The sequence below is a fragment of the Lichenostomus cassidix genome, chromosome 3, assembly GCF_008360975.1.
Source record: "Lichenostomus cassidix isolate B80296 chromosome 3, HeHo_3.0, whole genome shotgun sequence".
NCBI lineage: Eukaryota > Metazoa > Chordata > Aves > Passeriformes > Meliphagidae > Lichenostomus > Lichenostomus cassidix.
In genome coordinates, this window is record NC_139483.1 from 7,828,246 (window position 1) to 7,847,381 (window position 19,136).

The following is a 19,136-nucleotide window of genomic DNA, read 5'->3' on the forward strand; positions in this document are numbered from 1 at the left end:
TATTAAAAAGTGGCAGTCACATTCCTCCTTTGGTAAGATGGACAAGTTGCTGTTGTTTGGTTGTGTGGGGTGGTTTTTTCTATTTTCCTGTGCCTTTGGGTATTTTTGGGTTAATGAGCTCTGAAAGCAAAAATAAGCAGCGACAAGCAGCAATTATCAAGAAAGGCTGAGCCAACAGTGGGTCTTTTTACCACGAGTCTTCCTTCCTCAGAATGACACATCAGACTTCAGCAATCCCATCAGCTTGCATGAGAGACAGGAAATGCCTGCCAGAAGCTGATTGCCACTGGCCAGCTTAAGTGGACATGATGATGCAGTGCCCCAGCAAGACTGTGTTTTATTTGGGATAAGTAATGCAAGGCAACAGAGCTCCAGGCTCAGTAGCTCAGCTACAGGTATAATTAAGCACAACCGAAGAGAAGTTTTAGCTCTGCATTTATTTTTAGATGGAAGAGATCCCAAGAAGAATTCCTAAGGATAAGGTACAAGAGATCTATGAAAAGAGTTTGAAAGGTTTGAAGTTTACTTGCACTCTGTCAGTACCAGAAACGGACTACATGCAGAATCTGACATTAACTTGATTTGCAACTCCTCCTTAGAGTTTAAGACTTGGGACTTTGTTTAATATACAGTCAGACAAAAATGCAACGATTGATCATGTGAACTGACCGTACCAAATAATATTTATTTCAGTTACAAGCACAAGGTTGCTCTTATATGACTAAGGCACAGAATCAAGGACTGAGTATGTTGCTGGAGGTTAAAAATGGAAAACCTAATAAACCCCCTTCAATTAATAGTTCAAGTAACTAACCCATGGATCCTTTCCCTTCTCCTGTAAGATTCTTAATTCAAATAGAGCACAGTACCTGACACCCCAGCATCTGCTTCATAGACCTAAATAAAGGGAAACAATGGTCCCAGTCCAGATGGCTATGGAGAAATTTAGTGAGGGTTAAAATTGGGTGATAAAGAGTTTGAAGTGAGATTGCTATGTGTTTGAAATACTGTGGGAAGAGACTTTTCCTCATACTGGTGTCATGGAGTTTACTTGGTTTCACATGGTGTTTCCATAGTTCTCTGCATTCTTCTCTCCTTTAATGCTGACAGATTATAAAGGAGTGGATGAGGTTTGCAAGTGGGTTGACTTTTTTCCTTAAATCTATGGCATTATTTGTATAAGAGAACAAACAGCAACATGATCTGGTAAAGAAGAAAGTGTAAAACTTGCCTGGACAAGACTGAAATACATGAAAATCCTGAAACACAACACAGACTGAAGAGAGGGTGATTAATTGAGGTCCTCTCTGTCAGTGACATGACTCTGCTGTTAATGGTGAGATTCCCACTATCAGCTGTAGCAACAGCTACAACCTTTCCAAGGTGGACTGATTAAGCAACACACACTAATAAGGCATGTTCTATGCTATAATTTAGTAAAATATTACCATAACACGGGTGGAAAAATGTTAGTTTGTTAGTGCCCACTAGAGAAGTGAAACTTCCAACCAGTCATCACCCCCAACACACAAACCCTTTGGGATGATACTACTTTCTCTTGGTGAAATGCTAAATTCTGTTTTAAGTAACTAATTTAATTTGTCTGTCTTCTTGTTTGCAGATCATCTTCATTTGCCAGTCCTAGCAACTGACTGGATTGCTTGGATCCACTCTGTACGCTCTGTGGATGAGGCTGCTTGCAAGTAATAGTGGATTTCATTTGCTGTGATGATTTCAAAGAGGATGTTGTCAACATCATACTTCCTGGCTATGGGGGAAAAATAAGAAAGTCAGCTGTGAGAGAAAAAAAGTCATGTACTTTCAGTATTTCCTCCTTTACACGCTGTAAGGGGATCTCCTTTCTTCCTACAGCTAAGCTTGCTCAGGCCTTCACAAAGATTGGGTCCAAGAGATGGGTCTCTCTCAGAGAAGCCACTCATGAATTTCAGCTTCAGGAGTCTCTGGTTAGTTGTCTCAAATCAAGTGGAAGGATCTGCAATCCTGCAGACAGATCATATTCCCCAAACCCTCCCATGCCTTGCCAGCTACAAAAACAAGATGTTTGATTTCTTGAATCTTGAATCTCACATCCATTTCTTTTCTGAGATGCCAACAGACTTTCTTGCTGGATATAATAGCCAGACTCTCCTGTGGAGAGGAGAATACATGAAATGAATGTTTCTTGGTCCTGGCAGCAGCACCATTTCTGTTCCCACAACTTCTAGCTTTGGGAGGGATGAGAAGGTGGACAGTAATAATCTGTTAGCATAACCATTTCTAACATAAAGCTTCCATCCCAAATTCATTAACCAAAGAGATCAAACTCAGCATACTCTGTCTAAAGGCCAGTTATCCTAACAGGGTTTGTGTTATCCTTTTGACCAGCCTTCCCTAAAGTACTGACAAAACACAAGATTCTCTGTCGCTGCCTTTACTACAGTACGCTTCCCCAGTAATCCAGACAACAAAAGAGAGACCAGTTACTAGAATTACTGAATCATTGTACATGGATTGCTTTGGAATAAAAAACACTTGTGATTTCAGGCAGATTGAGAGGGGGTTTTTGTACCAAAAACTTATTACAGAGCTCATTCAATATGGTTCCTTACTGTCTGGCATATCTTCCACTGCTGTCACCACACAGCCTCTCAAGTGAATTGCTCCCAGTGGTTCTTCTCCCTGGGGAGGACATGAAGTCAAAATGAAATGCAGTGCTTCTGAAACCATTCACATGTTAATATATGGCTACATTTCCAGAATGGAAACAAAAACATTTGATTACTTAGTATGTCACCTGAGAGACCAGGCAATCTTCAGTCTATGTGACATGGGGGATTGGGGGTATGGTAGGGGAAAGGTTTACAAATAAATAGGGAATCTCTTGTGATTTAGAATTTAGGATCTGCACAGTATTTAGCATGGAAATGGGACCATTAGAATTACACAAGAAATAGAATGCCATTTCTCATCCTGACATGTCAAGTACCTCAAATATAAACTGCAAAATTACTCTATTGTGTTCATTTAGGATCTAATTTGTTTTGATCAAGTGAGAGTACACATTAATTAATTCTAATTAATCACAGGTAAGACATGAAAGTATAGTTAGGTGTTACTTGTTCCCAGATCTGGGTGGCACTTGCCACCCTGACTTGACAGCCCCAGAAACCATCCTCCATTCTGCTTTTCCACAGGATGGTTAGGCCATGTAAGAACAAACAGTCCCACTGTCCTGCCTGATCTTCCCTGTCACACTCATGCAAATACTCCATTCGCATACTTCTACAAGGCACTGGATTCAAAACAAGCAGGGAAATAAACCAAATCTCTCTTACTCCAGCAGGATCATAATAGTGAAGATATGCAGGATCATCTCTTAAAACAAACTTTCTCACTTTCCAGTTCTTCCTCCGATGTCCCTAGGAAAATTCAAAACCAGGAATGTCATGGAACTGCTTTGCCTGCTTGCAAAACTTACACACATTTTGAGGGGACAGGCAAATACAAAAGGGAAAAAAACTGAATATTCTGGACAGGAGATACTCACTGGAGTAGGACTTGAACATGCCTTTTCTACATTCCAATCTTTTGCACAACAACTGGACTATCAAACTGCTTCTTATCTGCCTTAAGCACCCTGAATGGCTCATGGCTGAGAAGCTCAGGCTGAAATATCACCATGTTCTGCTATGGACTTAGGTGCCTCATGGCCTGTTCCCACAACTGAAAAGGATGGGTGTGGAAAGTTTAGACTTGCTGAAAGGATTTTCAGCAGAAGCAGTGACCCTTCCAAGCAATGACCCACAACTCACTGACAGTGACCAAGTGCAAACTAACACTGGTGGGAGACTGTCATGAACCACTTCCCCTGGCATTTCGAAATACAAGTTTCTAAATTAGCTACTGTTTGCAATGAAGCTCTTACTAACTAGGCTGATGTGAATGTGTCAGGGTGAAAGAGCATCAAGACATGGGTCTAATTTCTTCCATTGCTTCTGAGTAAACTGATTAAACGAGAAATACATGTGAGCACCACCAAAAATTTCTTAGGCCCTCAAGGACCAATTCAGCAGAGCAGGCTCAGACTCAATATTAGGAAACATTTCTTTAGGGAGAGAGTGGTCAAACACTGCAACAGCCTACCTGGAGAGGTGGTCAACGCCCCATGTCTGTCAATGTATAAGAAGCATTTGGAAAACAAAGCTCTCAACAATGTGCTTTAGCTTTTGGTCAGTCCTGAAGTGGTCAGGCAGTTGGACCAGAAGATTGTTGCAGGTCCCTTCCACCTTTCATTTTATTCATGAAAGAATCCTGGTTTTGCCTTCAGTTCACTAATATCTGCTTACAATGCCCTTGGAACATGACATTCACTGTATTGCATTAAGTTTTGCTGGAAAGGAAGGTATCCAGTTATCTTCTGTCTTACAGATCAAACATTAGTGACTGAAACAACTCCTTTGCTCAGGCATGCTGAAAAAGTCTGTGAAAGCTGGCAACTGCATCCAGTTGTGTGTCCAGAGGCACACAGCAGTGGCAGCCTTTTTACCTGAGTTCAGTGTTGCATTGTACCAATGACTTGTCACATCTTCTGCATTAGGATGCTTTCCTAATTAACGCTATCAACTGTTTTATTTTGTGGTAAGAGCAATAAATGTTGCAATATTTGTCAAGAGTCCTGCTGCTGTGCTGCAGTGTTCCTTGTGCAAAGGCAAGAGGGACAGAGAAACCTGGCAAGCATGGAGATGATGTAGGGTAGTTTCTCTCTTATCTAAAGCTTTTAAGTGTAAAAATAATCTTGCACCCATGTAACATCATCCTAGTGACAGGATGGAGCATGGGAAATACTGACCTGTTTCAGCAAGCATCCTTGTTTGACAATTGTGCCTCTGAATTCTTCTTTCAGGACCACATCATCATCACTGGAATATCCCTCACAGAAAAATCCACTGTCTGGCTGCAGGACCACAAGAGAACTGTTACAGAAGTTACGCAGTTGCTGCATGCTTATGTACATACATATACCAATCTGGCTTCTTTTGGCTTTCCCCCATCCTGTTTTTTGCCACCCCAAAGAAAAAATAAATAATAATAATATTAAAAAACCTGATCTTTTATTAAAGAAGTCTCCCAATGAAGTTTGAGGAGCTCTCCAAAACACCATGGACACATTTCAGTGTGAGGTGGGACTACACTTCTATGACACCAAGTCAGACATTGACTTGCTGTGGCCTCCTCACACCACACTGGTATTGAGTCAAACTAGAAATAATCCAAAAGTGAGCAGGGCACACATGGCTGCCACAAGAAGCATCCCAGGAAGCCACAAGGCTGCCTTTACCAGCATTTTCTCTGCTACACAGGTGAAGTCTCCCTAGCACAGACACATTTAGGAAAGCAAATGAGCAATGGGAGAGTAATTTTGCTGAAGCCAAGTGATTCTACACGGTAAACATAAACAAAATTATAATACCAATTTACTTTTCACTTTTATAGAAGGCATACTTTTTTACTAGCATAAGTCCATAAGCCAAATATCTTTCAAAGAGTGTTTGACTTCGATTGTGATATTACAAGTTCTTCGAATCAACCCACAGATGATGAAGTGATAAATGGAAAAGGCTGGTATGACACCTGTGACAGGTGACTGGGGAATATTAAAAACTTTTATTTCTTTGCTCACAGGCAAACTGGGTGTGTGCACATTCACACTGAGTCAGATTTGATAGCATTGCACAAAAATGTATGTGTAGCTTCTGCCACTCTGTGAAGCCCTGTGATAATGAATTACTCTCTTCCCTTCCACTGAATCATCAGGAAAACAGATGGTTAAATTCTGGTCATCAGTGCAATTAGCAGGAACAAAGTCCAAGTGAAAAAGAACCCAGCTGGGTCTCAGCACCCAATTCACACTTAGAAGGGTGCCAGAATAAAAACCTGTCCTGGTTACAACTATTCAAGTGAGCCAGCCCATTCTGAGTATCACAGGAAAAAGACAACTAAGATAGATTTCTCCATTTCTGTATAATCTTTCCTCCAGGATTTTAGATGCCCAACAAGAAGGATGAGAAAAGCAGAGCATCATAAGTCTGAGACAATAAAAAACCAGAACACAAAGCTCACAAAGTAATAGTAGGCATCACTGAGATCTAGGAAGGGTGTGTCTGATAGTCCCTCAGCAGCAGCCTTGGATGTGTCCCCAGCAGGCTGTAGGTAGCCTTCACTCAAGAGGGAAGAGGCAAGCAGGAGACCTTCTTTGCGATTCCGGATGGAGTTGCTGGACACCAGCCAGTCAATCACACAGGTGCCTGGTTACAAAGGAGCAAGAGATCATCCACAAACCAAGACAGACATGAAGAAGCCTAAAAGTACATAGGAAACAAGCCTACTCAGTGTATTCATCAATCTCATGAAAAATGGTCTTAGCAATAACACGGGGAGCTAATCTGGTAAGGTTCCTGGTCAACCAGTGAGGCACAGCCTTTCCAGCTGCTGGCAGGGGCCAGGACAACTTTCAAACACCATTCCTGAGGGAGAGGAGAGCTGGGAGGGCATGCAGGGCTGAGCTGGGAAGCCTCAAAGACAGGGACTGGGGGATGTGTGAAGGACAGCCAAGCCTGCACAGGGCAGCCTTGCGGGCTGCTATGCTACTAACATAATGCTTTTGGAAAGAGGGTCACTTTCATAGAATCACACAATCGTTAAATATTGAAAAATACCTCCAAGATCATCAGTCCAACCATTAACCCAGCACTGCCATGTCCACCATTAAACAATGTCCTCAAGTGCTCCATCTATGTGTGTTTGAGCACAGACACAGATTTGACTTGGAGAGAAAGAGGAATTACAATGTGACACAGTTTGGTGATGAAAAATTCAGAATGGAATAATTCTTCTATACTGTTGTGTTTCACACAACAATCTACTCAAAAGATTACTTCAGTCTTTCTGACACTGGTTAAATTTCATCCTTCTGCTTGGTTTATCATGGCCATAATTGAATACTTTTTCAAGATCCATCCTTTGAGCACCTCCTGGGTTGGTCAAGAAAACATCTGGTTTTCTTCTCAAACTTCTCTGTGGTCCACAGAGCTTAGAGCTCTTTTATCTATCTTTAGTTTCTCAGTTCTGTGCTCGTTTGATATGTGTGCTCATATGGAATAGAGGGACAAGAGCTCCTTACCTGTAAAGCAGTGATTGAACACTCTTTTATCTTTTTCCAGCTTCAACTCCTTTATTCCGTTTTCAGGATCTTTCATTGAGAGGTACAAAGCGCTACGCATAAAAAGAACCACAGAAACTGTTAACAAATTTAAAAGTTTTGCCAGTTTGTGCAATAATGTCATTGCCATTCATGGGGGCTTCATGTTTTGTTGGCACACAGCTCTCTACAGAGCTGTAACACAGCTTAGTTTCATCTCCTGCATCTCCTGAAAAATTCAAGTTGCTAAGCCTGGAGGTCTCTCTACATCACCATCAGAGCTGTGGGAGCAGAGGGTGGAGTGCACAAAGGGCTCACCACATCTCCCTGTTTTGAGAACACAACAACTTGTGGTAACTGTAGCGTGAAGAGAGGAACACCCACTGCTGAGGCACCTTCCCAGGGCCCCACAGCCCCTGCAGGAGGGTTCACTGCTGTGCTCTGCATTCACCCACAGGTCCTGGGCTCAGCAGAAAACCTGTCCTTGTCCCAAAGCCTGCATGCTCTCAGAAGATCCTGTGCAGTTTTACTGTCTTACAAGGAATGCTGCAGGCTCATTTGTATCTTGGTATTTACAGCTCAAAAGCAGAAAATAACCCATCCTTAATTTTTTAAAATACTAACACATTGCTTCCCTTTATTTCTTCTTCTCCCTTTGCCTGTTTCACATTCTCTGGCAGGCACCACACTCCCCTCACCATCCAAAAACTGGCCTAACATCAGCATTTCCCTGGAGAGCAAACAAAATATATTTTTGAAATAAATTATTTATTATATAAAATGCTGCTCCTGGAAGAATCACACTTTGGCTGGGGTATCCTCTTGCACTGCAACGTGCCCAGAAATCTCCTTATCAGCAAAAACCTTTGATAAATAAGCATGATAACGTATTAAAAAAGAGCTTCCCAATTCTGACTGCTAGCTCATTTCTGACACATTGTACACACTGAAATTTTCAGTTGTGCAGAAAGGGCTGTGAGACAATCCATGGACAGACAGGCTCATTGCTCTCCCTGACCAAGGTTACATATCTGATACACTGACTGCAGATGGAAGTAAATGGGGGAGCAGAGCTATAGGAACAAACCTCAGATTGATTGTTTCAGGCAATCTGATCGATTTTCTTGTGGATTTTCTGGCAAACCTTTGGCCTCCATCTATGCGATGAATTGCTTTCTTGATATCCCTCACCCAGGCATCTCTCTCCTCCAGGTAGGCAGCTTGAAAAAAGTGGTCCTGCTGCTTGGCCACAGTGAGCTTGAAGACAAACTGGAAAGATAAATTATGGGAGTTTTTTTTTTAAAGTTACTTTGGTGTAGCCAGTTGGGCACAATTAAGCAACAACATACAGCCTACCTGTGCCTAAGAACTATGGAAATTGCCTTAAAGAAACAGTTAAAGTATAGAAACTCTGAAGAAAACCATGAACAACACTGCAGGTAGCTGAATCCCTTTATTACTTCACTGTGAGTGATCCTGATGTCATCAGCATATCTAAAGTTTGTAGCACCAATACAGCTGCTGATTCTAACTTTTGCTGGGAAGTTCAACGCAGCTGGAAGGCTGAAGCACTTGGCTCCTGCAGGCTTACAGTGGATGTAAATTTGTTTTAATGTTTAGAGACATGTGAACATTCTGAAGGAGGAAAAATACCTCACAGCATATTCAGCTACTGACTCACAAGGGGAGAAAAGGTCACTCACTGGAAAGTATCTGAGCACGTTTGCAGCCCAGTAAACTTTTAATGTCTTAGGAAGGAGCAGATACATCCAAGCCCTGGCTACACATTAGGATCACCTATCTAAACACACTAGCACCAGTGGAAAGACTGTATTTCCCAAAAATGAGAATACATCATTTAACGGTAGTTTTAAACAGAAAAAAATAACACCAACTGGAAAAAAACAAACCAAAGTAAAAAGCCAAACCCCCAAAACCACCCAACAAAGTTCACACTGTTTGAACTCATTTCCATCCAGTGATCTTCTGGATGGAAAATCTGGATTTCATTACTCAGGTTTCCACTTCCTCTAAAATATAGTTCCCCATGACTGATACTAATTTGTTCTGTAGTTGTGTTACAATAAATATCACAGGTTCTGACTCAGAAGGTGTTGAAAACTGCCAAGCCAAGCTACAAGCCAACAGCACGACTTGATGAGGACAAAGAAAGCAAAGGCTACTGTCAAAGAGCAGCAGATCTACATCAGTGAAATCAATACACTGAATGAGTCTACTGAAGCCCATCTTTGTAAACGGTACATTTCTGAACATCCCTGACAATCATCTTCCAAACTATGGCCAACAGGAAAAATTCTGACACCCTGAAATTGTGCAGAAGACCAACTGAATTTCATGGAAGATAGATTTCAAACGTATAAAGCAATAAGTCCTCAAAAATCCATCTCAGCCAGAAAAGTAACCATTTCTTATCTGATGATGTTCATATTTCCAGCAATGCTCACCTTTCCAGTTACATAGGAAAGACCTACATACTGAAAAGCAATGTACAGTGCATGAGAAAAGCAAACAGCCAGATTTCTCCAAATCCCAATATCCAAGTGTCAAGCTAACACACCAGATTAACAAAATGAAATACCAAAGCACTGATAAGATTTTTTTACCAAAGGAAAAGATTAGCCTTCTCAAAGAGCTGAGAACCAACATACAGTGAGATGCTAAAGAAGAGTTTTCATTTTCAGTACACAGAGGAGACTGGCAAAGACCTTTCTTATTAGCATTTATAAAGTTAAGCCACTAAGATAGACTTCCAGGCTTCCTTTGAAATTGGCAGAGGTTGAGTCTCCAGTCCTAAATGTGACCAAGCCTCCCTCTGATGCATATCTGTTTTGCTTTTGAGAACATTAGACCATTAGACTGAACTAAATACCAACATTTTAGATAGATTCATCTGTCCCAATTTAAACTAACTATGAGCAACTAAATGTGATAATGCTATCCACAGGAAAACCATGGGGGAAATGGAAAAAGCTGAACAATATCAGAATTTATGTTACATTAAGCAATGATCAAACATGAAATCAAGGACAGTAAACAGTGGTGAATACATTTTGAAATATAATCCCAAAACATGCAGTTGCAGCCCCTTCTGAACAGGCTTGATCTCTGCATAACAAATCTAAGATTTCTTCCTTTCCCCTCAGCACCTGCATTTTGCAATTGATTTAGTAAACAAAGCGTGTTGGTGATAGGCTCTGAGCTTTCAAATGAGGTCCTGGTACAGATCCACAAGCTGATTCAAAAATTTAACCAGAGAAATACAGAAGGTTGTTTGTGGCCCAATAGTCCCTGTTTTAAACTGGGCCCAAGCAAGCGAGACTATACTTAAAATTGACACAGTGAGAATTATCTGACTTTTCACCATACAGAACTACTGCCCTAAATTTAGGAACCAGAATAATTCCCATAAGAGGAATAACCGTATGCTTTGACACATAACCAATGAGAAGCCAGAATGGAATGCAGAGGCATTCAGTGGTACAATATGTAAAATGTAAGATACAACAATGAAGATACTAGGCTTTCAAGGAAAACACATAGAAACTTAGGTTTAATCACATTGGGCAGTAACTACTTGTAAGAACAATGCTGGTGATTGCTTTGCTCATATGAATGAGCATGTTGAAGTTTTGACTGTTTGAACAACGCATATTTTAAGAGAAAATCCATCTCCAAGGCTACTGATCTATGGACCTGCAGAACAATCTCACCACCTCAGTATGGAGGATCTGCTCCAATGCCTGCTGAAGTCATTTGGATTGTTTCCACTGACTTCAGCAAACCCTGAATCAAATCTCACTTATGAAATGCTAGTTTGAGTGCCTCAACCCCTGAGTCTCAGATCCTTTATTTTGTCCTTATTAGCCCTCAGAAAAGACCCCAGCAATGAAAATGAAGCATAATGTAAAGCTTATTATGTGAACACAGAATGCAAAATGAAGCATAAGGTAAAACTCAGTGCAGCCAAAGCAACGATCTTCAGATACTGTTGCCCTTCCATACAGACACAATGCACTTTCTGGAGACTGGGACTACTCTAGAGACTGTTTTTCCTTTCTTGTTAAATATGTTACTCTTACTGACATTTTCAAGCAACTGCAGTGGACCAATATTGATGACAGTGCCTCCCTGGGAGTTAAAGGAGAAAACCAAAACCCAACACAAAACTGTTTGGAAAGGAATGCTTTGTGACAAGAATTTAATTACTACCAATATAATGTAGGTCTGTGATACTCTTGAGCACAGTACTCTTCATACCTCATATATGGAGTAAGAAGTGCTCTGCTGAGGCTTATTAATAAGATAATCAGCACAGGATTAACAGCAATCTTTGTTCTCTGCCCCATCCTCTTCCTATATAGCCTCAAAGACAGCTTGTAAGTAACAGCCCCTTTCTCTTAACAGACTAAGTCTAAAAAGACAGTAAGAACCAAGGTGGGGTTTTCTCATATAAATATGGGTTCAACACAAGAAAAAAAAAGGAGATAAATAAATAGAAGAAATAAAAGAACAAAAAAGCAAATTCAGCAAGTCCAAATCTGACACAAGGGACCCTGATTCCACTCACCACAAAAACTAAGGACAGGTTAAATTATCCTCACTTTACTCATATGAGAAAGTTCACTCTCTCAGCAGTCTCTCACGCTTTCTATTTTTCTAATGCTCTCACAGAGATTTCTATCTTTAGCCAGGCATCCCTGTGGTGAATTTCTTTAAACTGTAGTTGATAATTTTCCAAATTCTGGGGGACCCCTTTGTCAGAGGAATTCCTGGGGATGTAAATGCCTATTTGATGTAACTGAGTTGACAAAATAACAAATGGCTCACCAATGATATGATTCTTTGCTCATATTAGAAATACTGTTTTACCAACAACTATTTCTCAGGAGCCCTATAACAAAATATGTGTGTCACAGCATTTATCTCTTTCCTGTCTGAGCAAGCCAGTTGTTGTTCCTTGATGTTGTGGTTTGACACTGGCCAAATGCCAGGCACCCAAGAAAGCCACTCACTCACTCACTCTCCCCTGCCACAGCTGGGCAGAGGAGAAGAAAATTTAATGAAGGTTTAAGAGTTGAGATAAAGAATGTCCATCTTCAGAGCCATCAGGGATTGGCTCTGCTGGAAGCTTCTGGCAGCTTCTCACAGAAGCCACCTCTGTGGCCCTCCTGCTCCCAAAAAACAGGCCATTCAAAAGCAACACACTTGACAATAAATAAATATTTCCCCTGCTCACAAAAATCCCACAGCTTTATTCTGTGGCAGTTAGATTTATATTTAATACAGGAGTTGTTGCCATTCAGCTGCAAAATGTCTTCACACCAATAAAATTTAGTTCTGCTCTCTGAGAGACTAAGAAATTAATCAAAACCAACCAACCAAAGCCCCCCAATGCTTTCTGAATTCATCCTCTTGAAGTGTCCTGGATTCAAACAGTACACAATTCCAAGCCTACTTGTGACCTCCTAAGACAAGTAAGAAACACCACTAGGATGAGTGCAAGGAATTTGCTGCTACCAGCCTTTTGCCCTTTCAGTGCTTCCAGAAGTATCAGTATACTGTCAATTATTTTTACAAAAAAACCACTTACCATTCTTTTGCCAAAGTCTTGGCATGGGCTGTGAATAGAGCTTCCTTTCAGTGGGATCATCCCTTTGGGACTGTTATCAGCCTTCCGCTTGTAGAATTCGATTCCATCTTCTAACAGCACGACCCACATTGGCTTCCAGGTATTAAACATACTGCCCTGCATCAACAAACCACACATTATGTTCAATGAATCACTCCTTATGTGATATCCAAGGAAGATATGACCTTCCAGGGAATGTCTGACTGATGCTAAAATAACCGCAGTTTGTGTCTCAAGGGGATCATACCACAACCACACCCATCTTACTGTGCAGTTAAATGTTATTGTTATTTCTCTGACCACCATTTATTTCCCCTTGTAGTCACTCCAGAGATGAGTTTTTCCAATATTGCATTGCCTGCCACAGTATGTGTTTCTCATCAGTATCGATTAGTCCCAACCACTGTCCTCAAGATCACATAGTGACAATATTATGAATAATCCTCAAAATTTTTGAATGTGAACTGACACATTAGGACTACCACATTAATGCAGGCATCCTGTGCTGTGCTAGGACTTGATGCTACAATAGAGTCAGTTGTTGAGGCTTGGCTATCTGGTAAGAAAGCTCATCTCTCAGAGGATTTCTAGACATATAAAAACAAACTGTAAGAGCAATGAATAGTTTAAGGGCCTGAGGCTGCAGACCTCCAACTGCTGTGATGAGGAATAGAAGGGATTCATTTCATCCTTTAAAGCTTTTGCTTCCTCTTCCTGAAACACAGCTGTTAGATGCAAGAAATACAGAGATAAAGGCAGGGACAGACCCCACCTATTGAAATACACAGCAAAACTCTCAGAGACTCTGAGGAACGACCTGTTTCTCTGTGTTGAGCACAATTAACTGCTAGAATTACTAGCAGTTGTACTCCAGCTATGCAACCTCTCTGGTCCTTCCTACAATCAGCTTCAACAGTGGTCACAATCCCAGATACCCAAGTGACTTAGTACTCAGCCAAATGAACATTTAGATATGCTAAATACCAACAGTTCCCTTGAAAAGTTACCAAAGTTACCAAAGCACAACCAGCATAGGTGCGCCCCAAATCAGAGGCCATTCCCCAAAAATATAAGCTTCCTTTGCTCTTTCTGTTACAAAGAGAGACCTAAATTTATCCTCTCTCTTTCACAACTCCATTCACAGCATGCATGCTCTCCTCAGACCATGGTGTTTCAGCAGTGCTAAAGCTACAGGTAGAAGTGAAGCAGCCACTGTTGTGCTGTGCAAATGGCTTGTTGTGATTTGCTAAACCTGAGACTGGGCAGTTACTTACAGCTGCATTTTGTATTTCTACAGAAGTGAATAGGACAGAAACACACCAAATATTTTTTATTTATTCTGCAAAAGAATCCATTGCCCGTCACATCCTTTTTTGCTGCCCTACCTTCCAAGAAAAGCCTTTTTGCCCTCTGAATCAGACCTTTTGTCAATTACAGGGTGGTGAGGGAACACCAGCCAAGATCTTATCAAGAGCAGGTCCTGGACCTTCTTCCAGCCTCTGCAGCCTTCCCTGGAAGCAGAAGGTGCCCCACAAATTAATGCTACCTTCCAAATGAAAGTCACTGTCCTGGGGGCTCTCTGGAAACTCAGATAGAGGAGGAAACTACAAAAGAAGTCTCCCGTGGGTACCACATATGGGTTAACTGCTGTTTCCTTTGATTTTTTTTTTTCTAAATGTGCCATAAAAGTTTACCATTTTTTGAGAGTGCAAATTGACCCACTGGTTGATTTTCTGCTAAGAAGTCAATTAAAATTATAAGACAAGAACTGTTGCAAAGTTGCTTTGTTTGCGGGTTTACCGCAGACTACAATATTTCTCCTTGCAAACAGACAAGTCCAGTACTTCCTGAAGACTGGACTCTGACATGCTCTGCCAGTGGAAGCCACCGCAGATTTAAATAAAAGTAAAGGCTTTACCCTATGGGCTGTACCACAGAAGACTCCAGAGCAGAGGTTGTTGTGGGGCAGCAACCACCTGCCCAAAAAAGGGACATGCCCGTGGCCCCACACACTGTCTCAAGGCCAAGGTGATGTGACCTCTTTAATCTCACTATTTTTCCTTGATGTTCAACTCAATTAAGTGCAATCGAGTAGGCTGTGGCTGTTTCCCATTAGCTCTTTTGCCCAGCTTTCACACCATGTTTCCCTACATCTTTCCAACCTGCTCAGAGTTATTTTTCTCTTCCACTCAGCCCAAAAGTACCCACTTACCTTCTTAACCAAGTAGCCCTCCCTAATGCGCATTGGTTCTTGCTCCATGGCTTGGGCAGTCCTGCTCTCTGGTCTGTCAGCGCTGGCTGTTGAGTTCCTCTGGCAGCAAAGTCTGTGGGATGGTGTTTTTACAGTACAGCTGTGTCATTTCACAAGTTCCTCTGAATGCCAATCACAAGCCCATTTCCTCTTACAGAGTGAGAGATAGGGAAATGCAGAAGCACGTGTGTATTTATAGTCTGCCTCTGACAGCACAGGCAACCGCCTGACAAAACACTCTGGCATATCAAATAAAGCCAGCCTTGCTGACAGAATCCTGGGAAATTAAATAAGCACTTTAGTGCTCAGCCACAAGAAACTGGGCTTGCTCTGCAAATACATGAACTCCACTGTAACAACAAACAGGGCACTGTGCTGCTGCTTGCTGCACGCCAAGTGATCTCGGAGACAGGTGTCCAACTCTTCAGGGCTTTCACTTCATCAGGGCTTTCACTTCATCCTGTCGTGCAAATCTGGCTCCCAGCTGGCAAGCATGTGGAGTCTGGCAAGAAGGTGGAGGAGCCTCACTTGGTTAATGAGGATGCGCCCTCTGCTGACACAAGGAATTTGTGTATCAGAGTTGATCGGGTTTTGGCTGCTGATGCTGAGGCCTCCCAAAGAAGTCAGCTCTCAAAATGCCTTAAATGGATTAGACCAGTTCATTACATAAAGCACTGACTGCAAAATGTCACTTTCTGCATGCATCTTTTACTTGCTGCAGAGCTTGTTTGGCTTTACTGGTGAAAAAAAACAAGGCAAACCCATATTTTTTTATAAACACCAGAGTCACAATCCCTCTTCCCCATATAGAAGGAAGTAGGGGTAGGAAGTATGGGAGGAAATAAGAGTCTGCTTCATGGTATCTTGAAGCAGCCTTTTGTGTTCCTCCGAGTGCAAGACTCCAAGTCACTTTTGCAGCTAAGCTCATTCAGGTAAGTGTTGAGCCCAGTGTGACTCCATCTGTCACCTCTGCCAATTGTAGAGATTTCCCAAACAGGGACTTTTTTCACAGACAGAAATTCCTGTTATCCATTTGACTCTATGTTTGTCTCAGCCTTTACTCAAAAGTCTGACAAGGTCTGTGATAAAAGACCAGAGGGTCAGCAGAGCCCTCAGAGACATTTTCTAGACATTCCTGAGTGATGCCTATTTAGTGGTACTGCCACAGATGAGACACCACTCCTTCCTTGGTTATCTGCATCAGTGCTTTACTATCCCATCTGCTGGATGTTTCTCCTCACTGTCTGAACGGAGATTTTCCTTTTCCAGACCTTCCAGTTGCTGCTCAAATGACATATCCAGTCTCTCTGCAAGCAGAGTGCCTGTCTGTACCACCAGTTTCAGGTTAAACACTTTGTAGTGCATTCTGCCCAGAGCATACCTTTTTGTGCTGATTTCATCTAAGTTGTTTGGGGTTTCTAAAACCTGCAGTCTCACTGCATTGTTCCTTTGCTCATGTAAACCACGCTGTCGTAAGGATTTTATTGCTATTAAAGACTGATCAAGCCAATCATCAGTTGGCAAATCAAAGACCATACATTTTCTGGCTGTGAAGTACACTGGAATTCAACAAGCAGATTTTAAAATTATTAGAGATAGAAACTCACACAGAGCTAATAAAACTTCATGGTCCTTGGAGCTAAAAGTAAAAATTTACCACTAAAAAGTGATCAAAAACCTTGTGTAGCATTTACAGGAGTGAATTTGCCTACTGGCTCCAGGACCTGGAATGCATTGAAGACGCTCTGGATTCCCAGAGCAGAGATGATCTAAATGGATTTCTGAGTTATATTTCTGTGAAGGCTCCCTTCATCCCCCTTAAGTCTTAAAATGATGTTTAATGGACTGAGTAGCTTATAGAATCCTTCTGTAAAATATCTTTTTTGGTCACCAATTCTTTTTGCTTTAAGAAGGTGAATTGTTTCCTCCTCTTCCTTTTCATTCCAGTGGTTCCATTTCAGGAAAATGTATGGTTTTTTTCTTTTCTCCAATTAGATAAACCAAAAATACAGGTCACAGACAACAGCAATTCTAATTAAATACCTTTCACTGTGTGGCTGAAAGCCAAATTATCCTTTTATTATCTGCCTTGAGGCCATGCTACAGGGCTTGGAGCAAGGATTGAAGACTGAGAGCAGGATCACAGTTAGCTCTTCCTTCTGTCTCTTTGCCTCCCCCCCTCAGGTCTGAGCAATAGGAGCCTCATCCCCAGCTGGAAGGCCTTATAGGGAACAAAGACAGAAGAGCATGCCAGAATTTTCCTCCCTGCAGACAACCTTTCCACAGGTTTTCCTGCTCACCTGCTCCTGCTGGCTGTGTTTGTGCTGACTCACGATGACAGGGCCCTGCACAATAAATTGATGATACGAAATGACAAGGGATAGGTCCTCTTCAATAGAATAGGTATATATCCCTATATTAAAAAGTGGTTTAATGCAAACAGAAAAGGATGCTGACTCCACAATTTCACAAAATTTTTTCTGTTACCTTCATGGAAAGCCTTTGGAGGTATAAAATGTAATGTTAAACACAATGGCTCCTAGCCAAAGGCTCCAGAATTTACCATTGCTACTTATGCAACTCAGTGTCAAAACACAAAATTACTGCCATCCAATATTAGCTGAAGGCAACTACTTCTACAACACTTCTTTTCTCTATATTGTTTCTATTGCATCTTCAAAGCTCAGTTGGTCCTTTTGCCCTTCCACCATCCAAGTCTGGGAAAATCCTTTTCTTTAACACTGAGGTTTGGTTCCATTTATCACACACCACCCCTGGGAAATCAGCACTTTGCCTCCCCCTGGGCAGAAACATACAGCTAAATCATTCATGTGAGGCAAAATGGACTTTAAATACACATTGGCTGTGACAGCTGCAAGGATGCAGGTCTTCTTTGTCTAGCCATTCCTAAAGAGCAGCACCAGGCATAAAAGAGAGGAAGAACTGTATTTCTTCTAGCTCTCCAGAAGGGGAGGAAGAGCTTTGTCTGTCAGAAGGTAACCTGCAATATGGAAATTTGCCATAACTTACTTTGTCCTCCCCATTTCTGTCTCAAGTAGGTAAAGGTGCATGATACTGGATGAGCAGATTTGTCACAATATCACAATCTGCAACAGAGCTGAGTATCTTAGTTCAGTTTACTGTTCTTGCACAGGAGAACTTGCTGCGGTATTTCTTCAGAAAATTCTGCTTTATATTTCTGCTACTTCAGAATCTGAGCTCCTGCAAGCATTGGGAAAAAAAAAAAAAAGTGGTCAACCACATTTATCTGAGTGAGACATCTACCTGAGAGACCAAGAAGGGTTTATACCAAAAATTGGAATAACATGGCAGCTGCAAGAAAGGCAAGATTCTCAGTTTGTTACACCAGCTTCCCTGCTCCACAAGCCCTTGCAGAGAAGACTCAAACACGTTAGATGCACTGTAAATGCCATAAATCCACCTCATCTGCAACAGAGCACCTGATTGCTCCATAAATATGTATCACTGGAGCACATCAAGCTCCATTTCCAGGGGAAATTATAACAAACTCTATATGTTCAAAATTATTGCCTGTATGGGAAAAATGATACACACAAGTGGTTTCCAAACAAGATAAAAACTCTGTCCAGCTGATATTTCAGTAAGAACATTTTTCACTTCTGCACAGAGGCAGAGAGCTCAAAAGAATTGAAGTGAGAGCTGGCAGGTGCAAATCTCAGCACAATTCCCTCCATACAGAATTACACATATGGCTATTTTTAGTGCACGAGAGATTGTAGCTTTGCATGCCCTTTTTAAAAAGAAACCCCAAACCACAAAATTTCCAAATTAAGCACTGTGTTAAGAAATTAGTTACAGAGGGGCAAGTATAAAAAGGCTATTACAGGAATTACATGTCACCTTAGAATGTAAAGCATAAAGCATAGGTTATCTCTTACCTTTCATTGAACACATCCAACCTCATCTCTCCCCTACAGTAGCTCCCCATCAGTGATCCATGCAGGTTGTGTTGATGCAGCAGGGAAGGTTTATGCACAAGAAATAGGTCTTGGAGG

At 41.5% G+C, this 19,136-nt stretch overlaps 1 protein-coding gene across 1 annotated transcript; it reads right to left on the reverse strand.

Moving 5' to 3' along the window:
• Window positions 1-676: 676 nt before the first annotated feature.
• On the reverse strand, window positions 677-18,087 carry PLEK (pleckstrin). The gene is made up of 9 exons (XM_085054279.1): window positions 15,061-18,087; window positions 12,810-12,965; window positions 8,286-8,467; window positions 7,181-7,272; window positions 6,121-6,305; window positions 4,850-4,954; window positions 3,336-3,419; window positions 2,610-2,679; window positions 677-1,768 (listed from the first exon to the last, which is right to left on the reverse strand). The coding sequence occupies exons 1-9, from the start codon at window positions 15,106-15,108 to the stop codon at window positions 1,629-1,631; spliced, it is 1,062 nt and encodes a 353-aa protein (XP_084910405.1). The 5' UTR covers window positions 15,109-18,087; the 3' UTR covers window positions 677-1,628.
• Between the last annotated feature and the right edge of the window lie 1,049 nt (window positions 18,088-19,136).

What these genes read in the sequence shown, in the direction of transcription:
- PLEK (XM_085054279.1), bottom strand. Translation starts at nt 15,108, where the DNA reads ATGGAGCAAGAACCAATGCGCATTAGGGAGGGCTACTTGGTTAAGAAG. An exon ending in AGGGCTACTTGGTTAAGAAG is followed by an intron (nt 12,966 to 15,060) that starts GTAAGTGGGTAC and finishes TTGTTGATGCAG; the next exon opens with GGCAGTATGTTTAATACCTG. An exon ending in AAGGATGCTTGCTGAAACAG is followed by an intron (nt 3,420 to 4,849) that starts GTCAGTATTTCC and finishes GAATTTTCCTAG; the next exon opens with GGACATCGGAGGAAGAACTG.